Here is a 26,150-nt window from a genome sequence, read left to right on the forward strand (position 1 = left end):
ACAAACTTCCTCAACTGTTTCTGGAAGATTTTGTTCATGCATGACCGGAATGTGGCCGGGGCATTAGTCAAGCCAAAGGGCATGACTAGGAACTCAAAATGCCCGAAGTGGCATCTGAAAGCAGTCTTCTCCACATCTGATGCCCTCATCCTGATTTGGTGGTAGCCCAATCGGAGATCTATCTTTGGAAAGAACACGGCTCCATGTAGCTCATCAATTCTCAGAATTGGGTACCGATTCTTGATGGTTTTCTAATTCAGAGCTCGGTAATACACGCACATGCGCATGGTCCCATCCTTCTTCTTCACCAAAACCACAGCCGAAGCAAAAGGGCTTTTGCTTGGCCGAATATATCCCATGTCAAGATGCTCCTTAATAGCTTTTTCTATTTCATCCTTTTGCTTCTTGGGGTACCGATAGGGAGTAGTCATAAAGTGCTTGGCTCTCTCTTCTAGCTCAATGATGTGCTCTGCACCTCTTTCAGGAGGTCTACCAGGAGGTGGATTCTCAAACACCTTACCCCTCTCGGTTATCAAAGCCTGGATGTCTTCAGGATAACTCTTCTTCTCTTCAAGTGGATTGGATGGCGTAAGCATGAACTTTGTAGGTTTACCAAGGAGTGGATCCCCAAGAGTCTTACTCCTCTCCGTGATCAAAGCTTGAATGTTTGTAGAGAAGCCCCTCTTATCTTCAAGTGTATCTGAAGGCAATATCAAACACTCCGCTGCCCATTCCACTTGATTATGGCGGATCAGCCTCTCCATCCGCTTCAAAGATACTACTCTAAGTCCACCATTGAACATTCCTCTCAGGACTACCTTCTTCCCATCTGCCATAAATTTCAGCTCCATGGTTTGCAGATTTAGAGTAATTTCTCCAAGAGATCTCAGCCACTGAATTCCAAGAACTGCATCATCAGTCCATCTAATGCTAACCACAAAGAACTCATCTCAAATCTCATGGTTTCCCAACTTCAAAGACATGTTGGAAATCATTCGGTTGCAAGATATAGTGGAGCCATCAGCTACCATGACTTTGAAGCCTTCTACTTCCTCTGCCACTAGCCCCCTCTTTGCAACAATACTCTCATCAATGAAATTATGAGTCGCTCCAGTGTCAATGAGAGCAATGACACGATGTTCTCCTATCACACCCCGAACTCTGAAAGACTCATTCTTGTGAATGCTCGAGAGTTGAGCAACCACTCCTTTGTCTTCTGGTTCACTTTCAGGCCCTTCAGGAGCCTCTTCATACTCATTGTCCTCAATTTCAGTCTGCTGTTCTGAAATTTCAGAATCTGATCCATCCACAGAATAGCACTCCATTTGATGTAAATTGCCCTTCCCATGACATTTATACCTTGGGGCCCAAGGTTCTCTACAAGAGTAGCAAAGATTCTTCCTCCGGAGCTCTTGACGGAGCTCATCATCCATCCGCGAAGGAAACTTCTTGGTCTGATTTGAAAACTTCTTCTTATCCTTCCAAAAAGGAAAAGGCTTGGACTGAAATTTGTTCTTAGGGGCAGTACAAATCTCCAGTGTTCCAGTGACCCAGTCAAAGATGAAATCATTGCAATCCTCACCAACACCAATGCCAATATACAAAGGAAAATATGATCATACAAAATCCGTGAATATACATGTTAGTCTTCTGTAGCAGCAACCTGAAACCCTTTATCAACTTCAAAAAAGTACCGCCAAATTATCTGATTGTGTGGATTAACTGGCTCCATAGCAAAAATATTACCCATCGTACTCAGACCATTGAGAACATTATGACCTTTGAACACCAAAAGAGACAGCTGCTTGAGGAAATTCAGTATGTGGCAGCAAAAATTTAGCTTTGTACCTCTGTTTTCTAAGTAGCCCTTTCTTACGCACTCCTAGGTCTCTACTTTGGGCTAGAGGAAGGACCAAAGCAACAACACCAGAACATCCTGTAGAACTACCCTTCTTACTACCGTTTACTCTGCTTTATGACATATTTTGCATCAGAATGTATTTCAGCTCTTAAATAGTGGGTTCAGAATGTGATACTGTCAAAAATGCATGGCTTTCATGATAATGCTTCTTTAAGTATGCAGTGTTGTCTACTTTCACCCTGTATTTGGTGTGAGTAGCTGCTTTTGACTTTGGGCTTGCTCCATTGTTCTGTAGCCTCTCCAAATGGTTATGGATTTTTGTAAAAGTGCCTTCATTTTTATCAAGATAATTCATCTTTTATCTTTATCAAAACTAAAAGATCTTTAGCTCTTTGAATGTTTATTTTGATCATGCCTAAATGTCATACCTGGCTTATGTCTCATTTGACTTCAATATAGATTTGTCTGTGGTTTTTGCCTATAAATAGTAAAGTTATTTCCTTCTTAAATTGTTGTTATGCAACTGCCTATTGATACAATTAATTATTATCTTGAATGTTCCCAACTGCTAGAGAAGAAACATTTGAGCTTTTGGTGAATTCTAGTGTAGAATAATTTGGTTCTAAATTAAATAGTAAAACGAAAACTGTAGATTTTGCATGGTAAACAAGGGGTAAAGTCAATGTGATTGATTGAGTTTCTGGATTAATGTCTTCATATATCAATTTGATTGATAGAAATTATGATATTATCCCTTATTGTTTATGTCTGACAGAAAGATTAAGCAGTATACAAGTTGCTGAGCTGTTCCAGGTTGATTTCATGGGTAGCTACATTAAACGATTACATCAAACATACCCTACTAACATTAACAGGTGTACTTTGCAGGGTACTCATAACTCTATTGCCTTAGGGATATCAGCTTAGTACTTATTTTTTTCATTTGGAAAGGTCGACTAAATATGCAATAAGAAACCTTCTAAACATGACACTGAAGCCAATCGCAAGATAAGAAAAACAAGAACAGGATAGAAGGCTTATCTCAATATTAAAATTATAAAAAAAAAAAGCAAAAATAGGATACTGAGACCCCTATCGTCCTAGTTATCTCAGTTTAGGACGCTTTGTTATTTTCAAAAAGCTAGAGTAAATACATAATAAGCAGCATTTTAAAAATATATCATTGAGGTGGTGAGATACAATGCACATGGTTTCCAATAATATAAAAACAACATAACAGAAGACAAACTATTAAATCTGATGATTTGTTTATATATTCATTTAATTGTAAAAGAATAAACAGACAACTAACACGACAGTAGGTAGTTATAATCCCCCGAAAGAATCAGACCTGGAACAAGAGCAGTAGCCAATAAATTACCCTTTAAACGACCCAATGCACTAGAGAATTTCCCATAGCAGAACAGAAATTTCCAAATAAAATAGTCTGTATTTGCAAAAAGACAGAAAAAGGATGGAGTACAAACCTATTTTCTGTCAGCAAGCGTTTAAATTCTTGCTCGAGCTTTTCCATTGCCTTACAGAGCAACTGACGAGCATCATGTACAGTGCTTTCTTTGCTCTTTAAGTTGCCAGTGCTAAAGAAAAAATCAAGTGTGTTTTGGAGCTTATCAACTGCAATAAGAAATCCACTCAAATCATCCTGCAGTCCCCCCATTATCTTTGCCTCTACCTGCATGTTGAAGTATTTTAAGCATCAGTGGGTACACATGTTCACATTCAGCACTCAAGCATCGAGAACAGACTGGAATCACAAGGTAAACATAAAGAAACTTCACAACAAACTTGGGACATATGAACTTATGGAATTTCATAGTTATCCATGATATATGCAATTTAAGCAAGATAATGGAAGATATAATAATTTATACACCTTGAAATGCCCCAGTTTTTAAATCCTGTCTACATTTAATTATCGACGATCATTCTTAAGCTTAAGTAGGATTCAGCTGTCAGAGTGTACTCTTCCAGATGGAAAAATATCAGTTTCCTTCAAAAATTGTTTAGCTTACAAAAACCAAATGACTGACAAAATCCTTTATAATTTCTGAATAACAAATTCCTGCTTTTAACAGAAAACCTAAAAAGCCACAATTTTATAGTTCAAATGACAAAATCTCAAGTTTCTCGTTGTGTATGTTTGCATACTGGAGAGGAAGAGTCTAACCTGACGAGAGATATCATAATGCATTAGAAACAGCTCTGTTGCTCTCAGTGTCTTTTCAATATTCTCTTGTACCTTTCTCATGTCAACCATTTGAACCTTTAAAAAAACAGAAGCAAAGATATTTTAATCAACAGTTTCTGCATAACATGATTAACTGAAATGCATGACAAACTTTTCCACAATTGAAACTGGAACTTACACTAAGTTAATATAACTTAATCCATGACACTAAAATTTGGCAAATGAAATTAGTGTCACGCACATACAAAATTAGGTATATATCTAACAATCATCTACCAGCCCTTGATTGGCATTTACTCCATATGGGGTGGCGTATTGGTGAATGGGCTGTTGACCACAGGTGTGACCGGGTTCAAATTACTTCCAGGAAGAAACTTTGATATCCCTGTGGAGTAGAGGATTCAAATTTCCCTTCAAAAAGGTTTAATATAGTGAAAAACTATAGAATTGACATTTATTCAACCCCATCATATGAATATTACATGCGAAATTTTGATCATTTCCTGCTATTAATTGTTAGTTGTTAGTACTATCTTGCATACGGGGGACACCCGATTAGTAGGTCTTCAAGTGATGTTTTGCAGTGCAAGATCTATTCAGTTGGCATTTAATATATTCAACATCTTCACATCACGGATGTTTTTTCATCAGACATAACAAATTGCAAAACCATTGCAGAAAGTACATCTATTAGACCTTCCTAATAATTCTGTTTCAAGGTTCTGCGGTAGTCTCTTAACCATTTTTTGGTCTCTGTTATTTCTGTCCCTAATGTTTTTAGTAGTTATTTCATATCCAAGATTCCATCAATGATGTAAAATTATTTTCTGGTAATTAATTTGTTTTCTGTGACCCATTTTTCATGAGTAGTGCTTCACAAGAACACTATCTATTTCATGAATATAAGCAGTCCACCTAGCAGTAATTGTATTTAAGACTGGGACTAGTGAAATTGACTCACCGGGGAGATCACTCGGAGGGTTTTCTTGATCTTGGTTGCTAGTAAACTTCTGTATACAGGGAACATATTAAGTAAAAGGTATTTATCTTCAATATTTTTTCTAAGTAAAAGGTATTCATCTTCAATCGTATTTGTTTCCCTTGCATGATTTCCAAAAGGAAAATGTTCAGAATGTTTTCCGACTAACACATCTTTGGATTTCTGACTGTGGAGCAACTTCAGTTGTCATGACTCAAAATACAAAATGGCTTGCAGGACACCTTGGAATAAGATTACTCAAATCAATTGTTACTCATTGCTTCTAGGCAATGTTCAAGAGGGCTAAGCAGTGGGATTGAAACTAATAAAATAAACCACGCCCGAATCTTCATTCATTGGCATTTCTTGTTCTTGGTTATTAGTACATATCTGTCCGCATGGAAAATGGTTACCACAAAGTCTTCACCTTTCAAATTGTTTGTTCTACTGCATAGTTTAGATAACGATATTTTCCAGTGTTTTAAGCGTAACTTATATTTGATTCTTGTCTTAAAACTTAATTATTTGTGTTGCATATATTGCATAATGAAATATTCTGGTTTGCTATAAGACTAACACATATTGGGGTCCCATCTTCAGTTTATTTGTGTCTGTAGCATAGTTTGCACAGTAAATTCTTTGGGTGTAATTCAAGACTGATCCATATTTGGGTGTCTACCTTGAGCTGACATAACTCAAAATTCAAAATGCCTTGCAGACCTCCTCAGAAAAAGGGTGCCCAAATTCATCGTTACTCGTGACAAAACATGAATATTAAAAAAACGGTTACATGTTTTCTTATATATTCTTGTAATGCCATGCAAGCATATACCAAGAGCATTGGGCAAGTGGGTGATGTTCATAATAATTAATTGGTATGATTTACATACCTCTGTGGGATGCATTGCAGAATTCAATGAGGATATTCGTCTATCAAAAGAACCCAAAATGGTGAGCATGGATTCAGTTAGACTCTGGCTTTCCTGCAAGCTTTCCTTCAACTTCTCTGCACTCTCCATTTCATTCATCTGCGTTTGCATTGCATACATTAATCAGTCTACAGTGACGGATTATATCCTTCCCTCCTCTCTGATATATTGGGTACTCTCTTATTCAAACTGCTATGTGTGTGCATGCTGAAGTTGTTGAGGAGAGAAAGGTATATATGTTCAGGCAAGTATGGCTTCTTTCCCTTTATAGTGTCAGAAATGGTTTTGTTAACGGGCTTTAGCGGCAAGGCAAAATAACATGATTTTAGTTGTTTTTTGGAAAATTTAAGAAAAACTGTTTTTTTAATCGTATACAAAATTCGCTGAGAGAAACATTCCATTTTATGCTTACAGTAGTTTATGCTACCAGGTACAAAATAGTAAAAAACTGTATAATACTGGCACTAAATGTTTATATGGCCATATTTAATTGATAAGTGTTTTTTTTATTTTTTTATTGATAAATTGTTTAAGTGTTTTTATATTAGTGGAACGAATAAATGAATGTCTTAAGATTAAGTATTTAATATGATTTAAGGATAGTAATAAAGAAGTTTGTTATTTTTGTTATTTTTTAATAAGATAATTAAAAGTAATTTTAAAGATATCAGTAAGTATTTTTGTAAATCTGATATTATTTTTTAATTTTTATTTGATAGTTATATTTTTGTAAATTGTAAATTGTAAATTGACTTTTAAGATATTAGTGTATTTGATCAAATATCTTGGTAAAATTAGACATTATAAACTATCAATATTTCTAATTCAAACATATTTATAAATAGAATATTCTATAATACTTTAAAAAAAAGAAAACAAAATTCCATAATACTAACATACATATATTTTTAAAAATCTATATAAAAGAGGTCAATAGATATCAAATTTAAAAATAAAATTACACTCATTTGCTCTTTTTCTTAAAAATAAAAAATCTACTTTTCAAACAAAGAGCAAAATAATAAAAATTTGTGTTGATGGGTCCTTGGTCTACTAGTGAAGTTGTAAGGCCACGATGCCCTTGTTAGACTTGTGTGAATATTATCATTGTTGTCTTTGATGTCAAATCTAGTTATCCAGTTAGAACTGGATGGTGTATGTTGTTGATTGTAGTTTTGGTATTGTTGGAAGAAATGTTTGAGATATGATGCAAGGCATAAATGATCTAACAGAGTTATTTTCGGAAGATCCTCATCTTCAGAATCCTGAGTTGTGCTTATCTTGATATACATTTTGTTCTGGTCCGTTGTGCATCCCAGCATTAGTCATATCAGTTGTATCCAATTGTATCCTTCATGTTTTATGTTATGTCATATGTGGTATTTGTATTTTGAAGTTTGGAGTTGTTGTGCTTGGAGTTTTGTGCTTATGGGTCCATATCTATGGGTATGACAAACCCATGTTCTGATAATTAAGGTATATGCATATGAAATGTGTGAAGGAAGCATGTAGAAGATCTTGCGGAGGCCGACTTCATTATCATATTTTTGGTTAAGGCTTTATTGGATAACGTGTTGATCCAAACAACATATTATTTGTGCTTGGTCGACATATTATCCCGGTGTATAAATTTTCTAGTATATATATATAAATCTATATGTGTGATGAGCAATAGTGGAGAAGTGTGTTGTGAAAGCGAGATAGAAGAAGTGCAGAGTGTGAATCAACGAAGTATGTTTTGTGTGGCAGAGTAAGGAGCGTGCAGAGTTGTGGTCAATGTTGTTGTAATATTTTACTAGATTTGTTGCAAATAGTTGTGGACAGTGGTACGGTAACCCTTTACCAGATCTATTGTAAGTTTTGTGAGTTGTAATCTGAGCTTAATCTAGAACCGATCTCATGCATTTGGAGATGCAACTTTCCTCAGTTCATTTGTATCTATTGTAGTGAGCATTCCAACAGTGAACCACTTTTGTAATTTAGCAGTGAGCCATCCAATTTGTAAACACCATATAACTAGTGTTTTAATCTTGAGAGCTAACACTCTCTATGGTTTTCCCCATTTGGATTTTCCACGTATAAAATCTGGTGTTCCATTTGTGGTTGTGTTTCTTGTTTATTTTGTATTTGATATTTCGTATCGATGAGCTTAATTGATGAATTTGGTATTTCAATAAAAGGTTTAGATATTGTGAAAAAGTTTTAGAATATGTGGGAATACTGATTCACGCTACTCTTAGTATTTCGGTCCTTTCAACCATTCCAACAACCCTCACTCCATGGCTCTTAGGGAAAGAGGTTCTCATGCTCCCGTATCAACAGCAAAAACAAATTTGGGGACAAACCTCTATAAAAGAAAAAGAAAAAAAATCATCTTTAAAACACAACGCTTTTTGCTTTAAATGCTTTCAAATCTTGGACAAATATACGTTATGTTTTTCTTATACAAAAAAAGAGTGTCCAATGTAGATTTACACCTATCAACATAATAATGTCATTCTATTTTACTAATCCTAAAATATGAAAATAACATATTACATCCACCCGATCTTCTTTAAACATTATTTCATTCTATTATTTTTATTGATTTCAAAACATAAAAACATTAAAATTTTGATAAATATATTAAAAAATAACAAAAGTAGTAGTTAGGAGAGCATTGTAATGATCATTGTAATGTGGGTCAATGAGTAGCATGAAAGAAATGGTGTTGGTGAGTATGTTGTTGATGGTACAAATCCTAGTGGTTGAAAGTATGGTGGTTATAAATGTCTTATAAATTACTCCAATCACAACCATCAACTTCTTTATTTGGTATGAAAAAATTAATGAAGCACATCTTTTTATTTGCTGCCTATTATTTTTCTCACCAAAAATAAAGATTGATGAATTGGGCAGTCAACTAACCAATGATAAGTCATCGTTCAAACCGATAATAATAAATTTGTCTGCTACGAGGTTGATGAGTATAAAACATAAGATTAATCATTGGTTTTGAAAAAAATATTGATTATTCACGTATTGTATAATATTTTATATTAAATGAGACGGTTGATAGGTTAGAAAGTATGCCTCTTGGGCCACTGGTTTCCTTTTCTTTAATAGAAAGATAAAAAGCCTCAAAATTCTATATTGGGTTAAAAGTGCAAGATATATTAGGTTAACAAGAACAAGTAGTCAATCTTAAAATAAGAGAGGATTAAAGTGGTTATGAAGAATCATTCTACCAACTTCATGATACAACCGTTCGCCCTTCTAGGATAGGTTCATACATTTTAGGTATGATATTTGTTTGGTACATAAATTGACCTTAATCTTAAGTTTTTTATATTTAATATATCTATTATTTTAGTTGAATTCATTTGATTTTCTAGGTTTAATATCTTTTTAGATCAGATTATATATTTTAGATGTATTATGATTTTGATTGTTCAATTCGTATTTTCAGAATTAGTTGTTATAAATTCAATTATATGAAATATCTTGACTTGAGAAATTAAGATCATTACGCCAAAGGCATATTACACTCACATAATGGATACACAAATATGTGTTAATAAAAACTAGAAGCATTAAATTTGATATGCTTGTAACACTTAAATGCATGAAAAGTTAAAAAAATATTTTATTTATTTTCTCCTCTCAACTATCACTCACTTTGAGTTTAACTATTAATCAATTTTATCTATCTCGATCACATAACGGATGTACAAATATGTGTTAATAAAAACTAGAAGCATTAAATTTGACGTGTTTATGACACTTAACGCTTGAAAAGTTAAAAAAAACACATTTTATTTATTTCTCCTCTCAACTACTACTCACTCTACGTTTAACTATTACTCAATTATGTCTATCTCCATCATACTAAGAGTTAACTTCGTAATTATGTCAATCTAATATTATAATAATAATATAAAGATGTAGATTTTTTTGCTTTGGTGAAGAGTTAATAGAAATATAAAAATATTAAAAAAAATAGTAATAGCTTAATAATAATTTAATATTGATTACAATATCATAATATAATAATATTTTAATATTAGTTAATATAATTATTTTTTAATTGGAATAATGAACAAATATGATATCTTTCGATGTACTTTACCTATATTTCTCTAAAGATAGGTATACTAGTATATAGATAGTCGTATATATTAAATATCGTTGATGAATTGGAATCTCACATAGCAAAAGTATAGAGGATTTACATCAAAATAGCATTCTAGGCTTCAATTGCTTGCAACTAGACCAAACTAGTCGTTTTCTTTTTCTTTTTTAAATTAGACTTTATATTATGACTATTAGATCGTAAATATTGACATGCTAATAATATAAATTGATTAAGAATATATTCAAAATATAAATTTCTAAGTTTTATAATACTTTTTAATATCGATTTTTAGAATTGTTTCTAATATGAATTTAGAAACTTGGTTAATTTAATTTCTAAACTATTTTCAATAAAATTGTTTAAATATTTTTAATACAAATTTAATTTATAAGGGATAAAATTTAAGATTTTGATCTTTATTTTATTTTTTTAGGTAAGTTGTAGAGAAGGGGTCCACTCTCAAATATAAACTTAAAATAAAATATCTTGCATCAATCTAAAGATGGGTGTGCAACAACAATATCATAGTACTTCCCCTCTGTTAGGTCTTGGAGACAACTGAGGGGGGGTGAATTAGTTGTCAACTAAATTCAAACCAAAAACAACTTAACCAATTTAATGCTTAATACCGGTAAACCAGTTAAGTATGTCGGTAGACAGTTTTAACAGTTAATTGCTATACCGGTAAAGATTAGTGCATGAAACATAAACACAAAGTCATCCATAACACATAACACCAATATTTGTACGTGGAAACCCTGTAAGGGGAAAAACCACGGTGGGAAACCTTACCCACAATCAGATGATACTACTGCAAATAGTAAGTGTACATAAATGGGGTCTGCACATGCAGAAAGGCCAAGCGCCTAGAGCTCACTGCTCAATCACAAAATGGAAGCCACACTAACTACAATTGGATGGTTAAATCCAATAAGAATGTACTGCTCAAAATAGCATCTTCATATGTTGGATTCAGTACCGGTGTAATGCTGATATGCTTCCACAAAAACCTAGCTTCACCTTCAAATGATGTCTACGTGTATTGCACTGCTTAATCTCGCATATACCTTCACACAATTCTCTTTCGCATTCCACACTTGATCTTACAAATAAGATCTTACATTTATACCATAACCTAAGACAATTTTAGTAGGTCGACTCTACAAGATATTACAATAAAAACATTTTACAAACAATACAATATCCGATGCAATAACCGATTGAACATGTCGGTTTAATGCATTTACAACAATAATTAATCATCTCCATAGCATGCCATGCTGATCTGAAAAAGATAAGCCTGTCGGTGTAACCCTGGATAACCCTGGACCTATTTGCCGGTAAAAGCAAATATGTAAATATGAATATACCAATGATTAATTCATTAAGATAAGATGTCCACTCGATGTCTTCGATATTACCAAGTGTCTTCTATATCATTCCAAGTGTCAGTGATCATTATATCCTGTCAGTGAACCATATACAGGTAATTGTGCAATAGTTACTTGCTTATCGGTGAATGCTGCTAGATCTCCAAAGTGCTAGTGTTTTAGTAGGTGTTGACATCAATGACAAAACCATACCAAAATACCAACAATCTCCCCCTTTGGCATTGATGGCAACACAAGATGGAAAAACCATCAAAGTGCCAAAACAAAAATGCCAAATACCAAAAACCAACAATCTCCAAAAAGATCATAACCAGAAATCAAAATACATACAGAGAGTAATAATCTCTCCCAAACAACAATCTCTCCTCAAAAGATAATGTGTTTTTCCATAGATATCTCTCCCCCTTTGACATCAAATGCCAAAGTTACAACAAAACTAAGTTCATATACAAAATACCATTCAATTCAATATACCAACTACTCCCCCTAAGAAGTAGCTTCCTCATCAAAGACCAGAGTAAAAGATTTGTCTGTTAATTCTGTCGGTTGATGACAATCATCAACTGTCTAAGTCTCTACCGATGATGGTATGACTCCAAGATGATCTCTGAGATATTCAAAAGTGTCTTCCATATCATTTCAAGTGTCGGTGATCATTATATCCTGTCGGTGAACCATATACCAGTAACTATGCAATAGTTACTTCCTTGCCGGTGAATGTTGTTGGATCTCCAAAGTGCTAGTGTTTTAGTAGGTGTTGACATCAATGACAAAACCATACCAAAATACCAACACCCTCTTTTAAGATCTTAATATCATTTGATGCTTTGGTTTTGATGGAAAATATTTCCTCTATTTCACTTCTGTCCATTTTTGTTTTGCCTCAAAGGAGAAGACCAGTCCATGACATTTCTCCCAATTAAAGTTTCTTCACTGCATATGATTATTAGATCCACCTTATACTCAAAAGAATTCTCATGGCTTTGAGACTGGGTGGTTGAATTGTCCTTTGAGATCAAAGAGCCCTCAAAAATACCTATAGAGATCTCCTGGCTTTGAGATTGGGTGACTAAATTCTCTTTTGAGATCAAAGAACCCTTAGAAATACTTATGTCTGTATTGCAATCTTGCAAGGTCCGGTGAGGTAGATCAAGTGGAGGGGAAGCACATGCCTTATGATTTGCAACTTGAAGTGCTTGTGTGGGAGCTAGATCACTATTTATATTGACTGGAATAACATAATGATGGGATTTCACCCCAACCCACTAGGTGGGTTGATTGTTTGGGGATGAATTGTTGTAGATATGCTACAAGGATGTTGTCATTGATGTCAACCTATGGTAATCTATATTTTTTTGTATGTTATCCTTGTTAAAGAATTTTAATAATATCTTGGTACACAATTGTACCTTATCTTCTAAAATTCGTGTCTATATTGAGTATCCTATTTGATGAGTTAGTGTTTTGTTGATGTCTTAGTAAGATGCAGGTGTGGATACACATGTATTAATATATTTTTAATATTTCTACAATGGTATCTTGACAGTTTGGTGTATCATACATTGCAGGGGAGATGACTACGGCATTAACAGTTTATTGTCTAAGGCAAAGACACATTTTTCGTAGACATTCTTTTGAATAGAAAAATATTATTTGTATCTCAGAAGTTAAGTTCATTGAGTTGAAAAGATGTTGTATCCAAATTTTTAATTCACAACTCATTTCGCAAAAAAATTTAGAAATGATATAGTGTGTCGAACTATGCTAAGGCAAAGTAAAGGGTCTTAGAGGACAAGCCAAAATGCTCTGCATTCCACCATATTGAATGACGTGGTCAATTAGTTTCAAGGACATGATTCGAGATGTCTAGAAGGTATGGTCTCTTCAAGTTCCAAATAATTTGGTATATTGCAAGTTCAATTTTCAAAGTGTCAAAGTGATACAATTGAATTGGTATACTTTGTCTTCACCTGTACAAGTGGTTATTTACTTGTGCCAGTAGAGGGTTGTGCATTTCAGCTATATAAACCTATGTGGACCCTCCACATATCTCATAATTGCTCAAGGTTTGAAGCACATGAATTTTTTTCATGATTCTAGTACCACAAACAATTTAGTGTTGTTACTCTATGTGACTAATGCTTAACAGGCCGATAGGACATGTTCTTCATACTCACACTATGTTTCTACGTGTTCATGTCACTTTGAAGGATGTATTGAGATATTTTTGGGCCCAGTTGAACCTTGTTTTAGACCGCAACATGTTATCTCTTTTGGCATATGTGTTTTTGTGGCCAACTAATAAATCACTACATGTTTTAGACACAACTAACCTAATTGATGTTTGAGAAACTTTTGAAAGGTATATCATGTGGCTGACTAGTAAAATAATACATGTCTCATCTATACACCATCTTTAGGTTGATCTAATTGATGTTTTTGAAACTCGCGAAGGATATAAATAGAGGACTAAACTTATTGAAAAAGTGTGTGCAACATGGTGATATATGAGAAGTAGACGAGAAGATCTTGAAATTCAATGTTGCGGTATGAGATAAAACATCAAATATTCCAAATATGTTGTTCTGAGGTTCTAGCCTCCTTTTACAAAATTTTCTAAAGTTTTAGGGAGTAGTGAACTTCCTTTGGTTGTAGCCATAAACTATGTTTCAGGGAGTCACAATTGATAGGCCAAAATTGGGGTAAAGATATACTAGGTTCAACTTGGTCTAAGTGTCAATTTGGGGATCATAAGCTTGCAAGAGGTGTCATGGAAATTTGCACAAGGGTTATCAGTAGCAAGTTGAGTGGGGATGAAATGTAGCTAGAAAATCAACCTATTGCAAATAAAAATAATTTTGGCAATAGGAACTACATCACTTCCTAGCGACAGGAGCTATTTTTTTATATTCCAGGGACAAGAACTTGTTGGCAATTGACACTCATCCGATGGTTTCTGGTAGTTTTTGGTGACTGATTATTGGTTTAGGGTTGTCATTGATGGAAACTCTTCATAGAGATTCGATCCAGTGATCATAATTCTTCTTATCTGGAAGCAAGTGTTAATCAATAGCTAGTTAATCGGTATTCTAGGATGAACAAAGCATTTTTGGTTCGGAAGCTTTCTGGTGATTGCAATGCATTGAATCGTGTTTGGGATGATTGGGCTGACATAGATACATATTTTTATTATTGTTTTGGTGATCCACATTTATCCTTTGGGATTCAGTCAAGTCGACATGTGACTACACGTTACTCTAGCAGGCCGACATGGTAAATGACCTATTTTGTCATTGTCGGTATATAAGTTTGGTGTTGATGATCTTTTTGGTGGATGTTATGATTGTATACGAGTGAGTGGTGATCGAGAATCCATTTTGGCGCAATTTCACATGCGCATTCTTGATCTGGTAGCTAACTGAGACAATGAACAGGGCAAAACAGAGCAGATCGACAGAGGTGACCCATTCAATATATTTGGCACTCAACTAGAACTCATCCAAGCATTGCATATGCTATTTCAGAGTTCATTCACTGTAATTCATCACTGTAACTAATTTGTAAGGCAGTGAGCCTTCCTTGAGGGTTGTAGTCTTCTAGGTTATTGTAATTGAGCAATGAGTTCTAGGCAATGTGCCTGAATGCCTGTACATTCCCATATTTTAATATTGCTTTACTACTGGCCACAGTGGAATAATATTGTGGGTTCAAATCCCACCATGGGTTTTCCCATTTGGGTTTCCACATAAAAATCCGTTGTTATGCTTTTGTGGTTGTTTGTTCTATGTTTCTGTACTTCAGTTTCATTTGTATATTTCTAGTGGTTTAAAGTTAAGTTTGGAAATATGCTAACCAATAGATCATTGATTCACCCCCCCTCTCAGTGATCCTTGAATCCAACAGAACTGCACAGACAACAAATTCTAAAATAAAACAAATAATATATTAATATAAAACAAACCTTCTCATCAAATCAGTAATACTGAAATCAAACTTTAATGAATTATTGCAAACCAAACTCAAATCACAAAATGTTTTATCAGACAACTTTAACGAAAATACTGAAAGGTCAATCACATGACTATTAAAGTTTAAAAGTTGAAAAGAAACAACACATAGAAAATAAAATGTCACCGAGCTTCCCTGAGGAGTGGGCCCTTGCTCCTGGTTTGCATGGTGAATAGAATGAAAGCCTTCTTATGTTGGTTTTATCAAAACAAACACTATTTTATTTATCAAAAGAATAATACAAAAGTTTGCCCTCCCTACTAGTCTACATAACACGCATATTTATATGCCAAGTTTATAACAACAATAATAAGTACTTTATCTTGACCCGTTGTAATAAAATGGGAAGGAATGGCTCACATAATGCCTTGGTTACTGCCCACAAATGAAGAACAATTTTGTTATAGCAGTGAGCAAAAAATAGGATATGAGAATATTTCTTCGAGTGCCAATAACTAGACAACATGTCCTTTATCACAAACTAATGCTTACTGTTTTCTCCTCCAAATATTATACAACTGCCTCCTTTATTATACATTAGCACTATAACCAAAGAGCCAACTAACACCACCATGGAGGCTGATGTCATCCATGAGAATTGTGACTTTGAATACCAACTTTGATTATGATAGGAAGTTTTTGCATGTGACAAGAAGTTATGTGTGAAAGGTGACAGGAAGTCTGCATGTTGCAAGCTATATTTTCCAAGACTTGAAATCACAATGCTTATTAGTAAAGACAATCGATAATTAATTTTTAATTATTTTAATCTCAAAACTATATTAAATACAACTTATATATATTTTATCATATGTAACATAAAATGATAAAATGATATGGAATGATATGAAAATGGAATTTTAGAATATGATTGAATGCATATGAAAAAGGCATAAAATGGATCATTAGTAGTTCTCATCAACAACTTCCTTTGGGTTGTAGCCCATAAAGCCTAATGAAATCCTATTTTACTTGTGAGGCTAGATTTGGACGGTAGATCCAAGCAACTTACTCACCATGGTTTTTTCCTTGTAGGGTTTTCCATGATATGATGTCTTCATGTGTAGTTATGTGCTATGCTTTGTTCTTTCAATTATTGGAGATATGTTCTATATATGAAGTAAGATTTTTACTTAAGATGTGCTGATAAGTTTAAAGATTTTTAAGATATTGATTCACCCCCTCTCAGTATCTTGTTGTGTTCATGAATTTTCCTACACATAAGCAAACTTCATTCAATATTGGGAAGTAGAGTGATCAATTGAAAAGTATTTCTTGCATCTGAAAGCAATTTTTTCATAATTTAAAATTTGTTTCCAACATCTAAATTACCTATCTTCAAAGAAATATCTATTGTAATCCCTTCATATAGATTCATTTTGGCACAAAAACATGCACATGTGGAGCTTTCATAATTAATTGTTTCTTTTGAGATGTTGTGATATTTTCCTAAGCCATTGCCAATAGCTTTTAGGCACTTAATTTCCCAAAATCATATAAAGAGGTAAGATGATCACACCCAAAGAAATGAAGAGGAGAAGATTTCAAATCTTGGATCAAAAGGAACCAAGGCTTAATGAAAATGTAGTCACCCTAAAAAAAAATATTAGGGACTTATATTAAGAACCAATTCCTTGCCATTTATAGACTCAAATTACAGATAAAGAGCCCTTTTGCACAAGGGTAAATGTTGATTTCCTGCAAATATAATTTCCAATTATCACTTATTCTAAGTGTACAGGGTACGCAGATTCAGATAGGTTTGCATGAATCTACAAATAAGGGCATGCTCCTAAAGCTAATCCTCTATGTCGTAGGAGAAGTTGCCCATACAAATTTCTAGAACAAAAGCTGCTTGGCAGACGAAGAAAGGAGGCTCTGATAACTAGAAAAGCGAGGTGAAGAGGGCTTTGTACCAAGGGTGCAAGTAGGAGGATTTCATGGGTGAAGATCTTTATGGCCCCCATCTGACCCGAGGACATCATTAAGTAAAGTTACCTTGAAGTTCGGAGGATGAACATTCGCCTATTGTTGGGATTGTTCTAAAGGGCACCATGAGTTAGTGTTTGAGAGAATGAAGTTTGGTTTGCGAACACAATCTTTCAAGCCACGAGAAGCATCCACATTCACCGATGAAATCATCATCCCTACCTTGGAATAGAGTTACCCCATAACAGACTTGAACTAAAGGAGCTTAATATGCCTCAACTCAATGACTCGCAAACTTGTCTAGTTGCCAGAGAGCCTGAGGAAGCCACGACAAAGTGGTTCAACGGTTAGTTAGGAAAAGCGCAAAAGGAGAGCAGTGAAAGCAAAGCCCTATGTACGAAAGGTGCTAAAGTCATGAAGCAGTAGAGTTTTCCAAGATATGTTGATCTTCATTATTAGTTCCTACCATAGGTAGTGAACTATTGGCAAGAGATTGTATTCAACTAGTGATTAAAATCATATTGTAGATATTATTTGAATTGAAAAAATTATTAATCTTCATTAAAGTATAGATGTGAATTTTTTAACAAAACACAATTAAAAAAATAATATTTATGGGCAATTTTTGCGCTTGACTTAGATACGAATGTCAAAATATATAAAGAAAATGTAGATTCTATTTTTTGCAGTTGTTTTTCTAGCGTTTATGTTGTTTTTTTTTAGCATTATTTATAGTTCACCATTATCCAATTTTATCTATTATCTATTATCTTACAATCTTTTCTATGAGGACAAAAAAAACATTGTGACCTACAAAAATTTGGGGCTCTCATTTGGTGCTACGCAGTACTACAATATTTGGTTAGTTTTCTTTTAATGTTGAATTTTAAACACTTTTTTTGTTTTGTAAATGGTTTTGTTTTTGCAAAATGATGGGATTGATGCAATTATTATTTATATCATCATTGGTTTTTTTAGTTCCCGCGATATTTTCATTTGCATTTGATATAGACATAACTTTGACATTTTATTTAAGACATAAAATTAATTGTTCCTTATATATTGCATAGACTGATCTATGACAATCTAAGATCTGCAATTTGCTATCGAGTTCCTCACTCTCAAGCCTGCATTCTATTGAAATTTGTGCAATTCAAACCAAGAACTTTTTTTCAGGTTAGCATTGTTGCCTTTTAGTAGAGGTTTTCATACTGTGTAGTTTGTGTTTGCATTTGCATTTGATTTCAACGGACATTTTGTATCAAGGGTTTTGGCCCATTTTGTGATCAATTGAAGTGATTTATCCATCTTCATCTCAAAACAAAGTGTTTTTTTTGTCAAAGTCTGAGAGTTTCATAGGATGCACATTTGTAGATTTCGAGGATTTGGTTTTGGTTCATACAAAACTTTAATTTACTTGTAGTGACAACTCTCATCGTTTTTAATACAGTCTATCTCGTTTTCTCTCTTTGTCTTGTCTTGGTCAAACTAGTTGGGGAATTCATTTCAGTGTTGAAGGTTTTCTTCAAATTGGGTAGCTTTGTCTTCAAGTAATAATCACTAGTGTGAGAGGTATTAGACATTTTTCATAGTCAGTGCCTTTGTTTAGAAATTTCAAGTGGATTTAGATAAGAAACGTAGCTCTTTTTTCTTTTGAATATTGAAAATAGCTAGTAGTTGTAACTTTAAGATCTAAAAGGGCTTGCAGGAAGCTAAATACTCTAGTAAAAATCCTAGATTCACTAGAGAAAACACTTGTATCAATTTATGAATAGTCATAACAATGACTCCAATTTCTTGTACAACACAGCAACAAATTTATGCTACCACCAGAATTATAGATTGTAACGACTACAAAGGGAGGAGAGGATAAGCCTTCCCAGTGTTTTTTCATCTTTTCATCCCAATGAGTGATAGAGGCATTCTTCAATGTGCCTGATGACAGTCGGTTGTTCATGAACTCAGTGATAGCTGACTCTATCCTGTTAAAGATTATGGGAACCTCTAGTTTTTCATTCTTAAAGAGATGTCTATTTATCTCCTTCCATAGTTCCCACATAATGGAAGAAGGAAGAGTTGTCCACAAACCTTCAAAGACACAGCCACGCCTGAGGAAAGGCCATGCCTTGAGCATTCCAAAGATGGTGTGGGGGAAGGCTACAAACGATTCAAGTTTGTTGGTGAACCAGATCCAACATTTGTGAGCAAAGGAGCAGTTAAGGAGGATATGATTGGTGTCTTCCTCCTTTGCCTCACAGAGAGGACATCTACTAGGGCCCTCATACCCCATCCTCCTGAATTTGTCCGCAGTTATGAGCTTATTCTGAATCGCAAGCCAAGAGAAGATGCCTGCCTTTGGCAGACAATATTTATCCCAACACAGTTTCAAGGGAAGCTCAGTCATAGGTCTTAAAAACGCTTTGGAGATGTGAGAGTACCCGTCCCTGGAGTTGTATTCCCCCTTTAGGGAACCATCCCATATGAGCTTATCCTCTTCATGACTAAAGACTACGTTCCTTGATTTGAGAATGGTCATAAGAATTTGTTTGTCTCTTTCTGGGATAAATTCATCAACCTTCTCGATCCACTGCCAACCAACCCCATCCTCTGAAGGGGAAATATAGTTGTTTAAAGAGGGGCCTCTGTGAGATTCCAGAAGGAAACGAGTAGCACCGAATTCATGGATTTATATCAATGACCTTATACCCACCCCATGAATCAGACCAGAAAAGGGCTTTATCCCCAGATCCCAGGTTCCAGGTAAGTCTATCAGAGATAATCCTCCTACAGTCTAGCATGAAATTCCATAGGCAGGACCCTCTAGGGGGGTTGCTTTGTCTAAAGATTTGGATAGGATCCCCACCATTGAGGTATTTGAGGTGGGGGGATCTGAACAATCTCCAGATCAACTGGGCACCCAAAGCTCTACCCTGATCTTGGAGATTTTTAATGCCAACTCCACCTTCTTCCTTGGGTCTGCATATCTTATCCCAGGATATGAGAGATATTTTCCGATTGACATTAGTACCTTGCCAAAAGAAGGTCCTAAGATGTTTGTTGAGCTCGACAAGTTTGGAAGATGACAAATGTTGACAAGAGAGCTGGTAGATGGGCATGGCTGACAAGACTGATCTTACCAAGGTTTCCCTACCCGCAGAAGAGAACCATTTTCCTTTCCATGAGTTAATCCTAGACTTGATTTTATCCACCAAGTTGTCCCATAATTTTGAGGGTCTCCTCCCTTTGTCAAGGGGGATGCCTAGATATTTACAAGAGAGGGTACCTTGACTAATCTCCAAGACATTGCAGATCTCCTTTCCTAAAGCTGGGTCTATGTTGAACATAAAAACTGCAGATTTAGCTAGACTCACCTCTTGACCCGAGGCTAACATATAGGACTCGAGGATGCCTTTGAAGGCACTTGGTTCTCTTGCACTTCCTTGCCCAAAAAGCATTGTATCGTCAACAAATTGCTGATGGGTGAAAGGAGGGAGGCCACTGGTGATGGGGATTCCTTGGATCCTACCCTCCTCTTTGGCTTTAGAAATGGATCTTCCAAGAGCTTCAGCCATGATGATGAAGAGGAAGGGGGACATTGGATCTCCTTGCCTAAGCCCTCTCGATCTGTTGAAGAAACCTTCCGGCAAACCATTAACCATAACAGAGAATTTAGGGGTGGAAATACATTCAAAGATTAGGTTGATCCAGGATTTGGAAAATCCAAAGGCCTCCAAGCATTTACATAGGAAGCGCCAATCAACTTTGTCATAAGCTTTACTAATGTCTAATTTGACTAGCATGCTTGGAACCCTATTGAGATGGACCGAATGAATGGCCTCTTGGGCAATAATAACCCCATCATAGATTGATCTATTTGCTACGAAGCCAGTTTGTTCTTCACTGATGATAATGGGGAGCATATTTTGAAGTCTAGCTGCTAGGGTTTTGGTAAGGAGTTTATACAGAGTATTGCAAAGGGCTATTGGTCTGAAGTCATTAAAGCTTTTAGGATTTTCTCTTTTGGGAATGAGAACTAGGAAGGTGTTGTTGATTTCTTTGAGAATCTTACCAGAGTTCCTAACTCCTTCTAAGGCATCCGTGATCTTTGTCCCCATAAAACCCAAGCATTTTTGGAAAAAGCTAGCGGGGAAGCCATCCAGACCCAGAGCCTTGTCCAGATTCATCTTCATAAGGACAGATTTAGCCTCGTCCACAAAGAATTTTTTTAACAAGATTTTATTGTGGTCATCGTTAATGAGTTTTGGAAGATTCTTGATGATGTTGAGTTCGCCCCTAAGGTTGAAGCCTTCAGGATTGTTTAAGATTTTATCAAAGAACCTTACTGCCTCAGAACCAACATCATCTGGTTCAAACAGGATGGAGCAATGAATATTAATTAATTGATAATAATATTAAATAAACATTAATTAATTAATTAATAATAATTGTTACATTTATTTCATATTCAAATTAAATATATTAAATTAATAAATAATCATTTATTAATTAATAATTTAATTGCTACATTTAGGTTATATTCATTGATAAGCGAAAACATACATACATACATACATACATACATACATATATATGTATGTATGTATGTATATACATATATGTATGTACATACATACATACATACATACATACATACATACATACATACATACATACATACATATATATATATATATATATATATATATATATGAATCAAATAATATTACCTATTATATTTATTAACACTACCATTGCCTAGGCACTAATTATTAGTCTATCTAATGGTTGTAAAGGCAGACAAATCTGACATGTGTCAGATCTGGTCTGCCACTATATATGATATTATATATGACTGTCATACGTATTGCTGTCTATAAATATTACTATTAAATTCTACATGCCACTATATATGATATTATATATGACTGTCATAAGTATTGCTAATATATAATATCCTATTTAATTGTATTATTTATATCCTCTTTGTACTTTAATTGTAATTATTAAATATATAAATTATGTTGATAATATATAATATTTAAATCATAAATAATATTTAATTAATGAAATTTAAATAATCATTCATTGGTAATTATTATATTAATTAATAATAATAATTTCTTCATTTAGGGTCTCTCCCTTTCTCTCCGTATATATATAACGATCCAGGAGGGGACATGACAGTCCGCCCTTCTCAAAATTGCTTGTCCTCAAGCAATTGGCAATTTTCTCAAATGAGGTTATCTCCCAATATGAATCTCAAACACGGAGCATACACATAAAAAACATGAAGCATACACATGGATAATTTCAAACACGAAGCATACACGCATTGTCAGATTTTTCTTATTGACTAGAATGATTAATCTTTACCCTATAGGATGGCAGGATCATTTCTCTGATACAACTGTAATGTACCTACTAGTTAGAGATCACTGTCCTGTAAAACAGATTGTTAGAATACAACAAATATATATACATATATATACATATATACATATATATATGTATATATATATGTATATATATACATATGTATATATATATATGTATATATATACATATGTATATATATACATATGTATATATATGTATAATTAATCTAACTTGCAATTTAACTTTTTAAAATACTTAATCAACACTAATCACAATTCTTACCTAATAAAAAGGATACGAATGCCATACGAAGATATGTCCTTAGGCGACTGTGAGGCTTGCCTTCTTGGAACCCATCTTGGTTCCAAGCCCTCTAGGAAGTCGAAGGTGAATTCGACTCCTGTCTCGAATGTAATTTCTTACATCCAAGCCCTCCAGGAAGTTGAAGGTGAATTCGACTCCTGTCTTGAATGTAATTTCTTACATCCAAGCCCTCTAGGAAGTCGAATGTTAATTCGATTCCTGTCTTGGGTGTAATTTCTTACACTCAAGCAATCCAAGGAGGACCCTATGTCCATTCCTTGCCTTGGGTGATGCACCTCATCACCCAAGTCCACAAAGGGGACCGGCCAGATCCGTCTCTTCTTGGTGAACTTAGTCAACCAAGCCATACATATGCATATAGGTATTCAATATATATACTGCCCTAGGGATTATCATAATCCCTCCCTTAGACTAAGGGAGTTACCTCCCTATAGTCTCGAACATGTGATTACATTTATAATACTTTTTGCCTTTTATTACTATTTTCCTATTCCATAATCCATATGTAAAAATATCCGATTTAACATGTATTCTCTACCTATATTCCTTAAAATGTTCATTAACCAATATTCACATTTAGTTCCTAGCATATATTCCTACTAGGCATTGATATATATATTCATTACGTATGTTAGTACAAATTCATTAACATACGGTTTATACTTATTCCTTAATATCTGAAAACCATTCATTAATGTGTTCATTAAAGTATTCATTATCATAAATATTACATATACATTAATTACATTTATTAACATTAATTTCCTTCATTACCTAACTATTAGAATAGTCATTCATTAATGTACATATTATAATATTAATTTATATCCATTAATATACACAGAAGTAAGCATTAACATATAACAATATTTATTCCTTACTTACTTGTCCATACTAGTCATGTCAGATCGGTGCTTGCTCTGATCGTGATTCCACTTCTATTCTGCTGCCCTTCCTCCCCCTTACCGTTGGCTACTCTGCTCCCTTTATATCTATATGAACTTCTTGTTTTATAAGTAAATCTAATATAACATTATTTTTCATACAACCTCTAGTTATTCTTCTTCGTTTTCCTCTTATATTCCCCCCGTATACCTCATGCTTTCCCTCGTTATATATCCTTCATATAACCTTTCATAGAAAGGTTGTGACTTTTCAATGTAACGTGCCTTTTCTTTAATACTTTTTAATTAATCTTTGTTATATATCTCTATTCAACTGATATATGTATTTCTTTTCCTTAATAAATTGTTGACTATTAAAGTGGTTACTTTGGTTCTCTGTTATTCTTTTAGATGATAAATATTAATCAATTAATCATAGTTTTAGATATTAATAAATGAATAATAATTAATTGATAATAATATTAAATAAACATTAATTAATTAATTAATAATAATTGTTACATTTATTTCATATTCGAATTAAATATATTAAATTAAAAAATAAACATTTATTAATTAATAATTTAATTGCTAAATTTAGGTTATATTCATTGATAAGCGAAAACATATATATATATATATATATATATATATATATATATATATATATATATATATGAATCAAATAATATTACCTATTATATTTATTAACACTACCATTGCCTAGACACTAATTATTAGTCTATCTAATGGCTGTAAAGGCAGACATATCTGACATGTGTCAGATTTGGTCTGCCACTATATATGATATTATATATGACTGGCATACGTATTGCTGTCTATAAATATTACTATTAATATTTTATATTAATATCCATGTATTAATATTACTATTAAATTCTGCATGCCACTATATATGATATTATATATGACTGTCATACGTATTGCTAATATATAATATCCTCTTTAATTGTATTATTTATATCCTCTTTGTACTTTAATTGTAATTATTAAATATATAAATTATGTTGATAATATATAATATTTAAATCATAAATAATATTTAATTAATGAAATTTAAATAATCATTCATTGGTAATTATTATATTAATTAATAATAATAATTTCTTCATTTAGGGTCTCTCCCTTTCTCTCCGTATATATATAACGATCCAGGAGGGGACATGACAGTCCGCCCTTCTCAAAATTGCATGTCCTCAAGCAATTGGCAATTTTCTCAAACGAGGTTATCTCCCAATATGAATCTGAAACACGAAGCATACACATAAAAAACACGAAGCATACACACGGATAATTTCAAACACGAAGCATACATGCGTTGTCAGATTTTTCTTATTGACTAGAATGATTCATCTTTACCCTACAGGATGGCAGGATCATTGCTCTGATACCACTGTAATGTCCCTACTAGTTAGAGATCATTGTCCTGTAAAACAGATTGTTAGAATATTTTATATATATATATATATATATATATATATATATATATATATATATATATATATATATATATATATATATATATATATATATATATATGTTTAATTAATCTAACTTGCAATTTAACTTTTTAAAATACTTAATCAACACTAATCACAATTCTTACCTAATAAAAAGGCTACGAATGCCATACGAAGCTATGTCCTTAGGCGACCATGAGGCTTGCCTTCTTAGAACCCATCTTGGTTCCAAGCGCTCTAGGAAGTCGAAGGTGAATTTGACTCCTGTCTCGAATGTAATTTCTTACATCCAAGCCCTCCAAAAAGTCGAAGGTGAATTCGACTCCTGTCTTGAATGTAATTTCTTACATCCAAGCTCTCCAGGAAGTCGAAGGTTAATTTGATTCCTGTCTTGGGTGTAATTTCTTACACTCAAGTCATCCAAGGAGGACCCTATGTCTATTCCTTTCCTTGGGTGATGCACCTCATCACCCAAGTCCTTAGAGGGGACCGACCAGATCCGTCTCTTCTTGGTGAACTTAGTCAACCAAGCCATACATATGCATATAGTGTTACTATTTACTAAGTTGTCATTAGTTTTGTGCCCAAAGTCATTCTATATACTCTAGTTGGTTAATACTACCAAAAAGTCCAGTCGGTAAACACCAAGGTCACCGGTGTTGGTT

At 33.8% G+C, this 26,150-nt stretch overlaps 1 protein-coding gene across 1 annotated transcript in view; it reads right to left on the bottom strand.

The window, feature by feature from the left end:
* The window catches only part of LOC131041903 (exocyst complex component EXO70A1), a 255,729-nt gene extending 249,310 nt beyond the window's left edge, over positions 1-6,419 (bottom strand). Inside the window, exons 1-3 of the mRNA XM_057975137.2 lie at positions 5,940-6,419; positions 4,050-4,145; positions 3,349-3,554 (exon numbers count right to left, since the gene is read on the bottom strand). Coding sequence (XP_057831120.2) covers positions 3,349-3,554; positions 4,050-4,145; positions 5,940-6,098 — 461 coding nt within the window. The 5' untranslated portion in view covers positions 6,099-6,419. The remainder of the gene's footprint in view (positions 1-3,348; positions 3,555-4,049; positions 4,146-5,939) is intronic.
* Between the last annotated feature and the right edge of the window lie 19,731 nt (positions 6,420-26,150).

This window comes from Cryptomeria japonica, chromosome 7, assembly GCF_030272615.1.
Source record: "Cryptomeria japonica chromosome 7, Sugi_1.0, whole genome shotgun sequence".
NCBI classification, from domain to species: domain Eukaryota; kingdom Viridiplantae; phylum Streptophyta; class Pinopsida; order Cupressales; family Cupressaceae; genus Cryptomeria; species Cryptomeria japonica.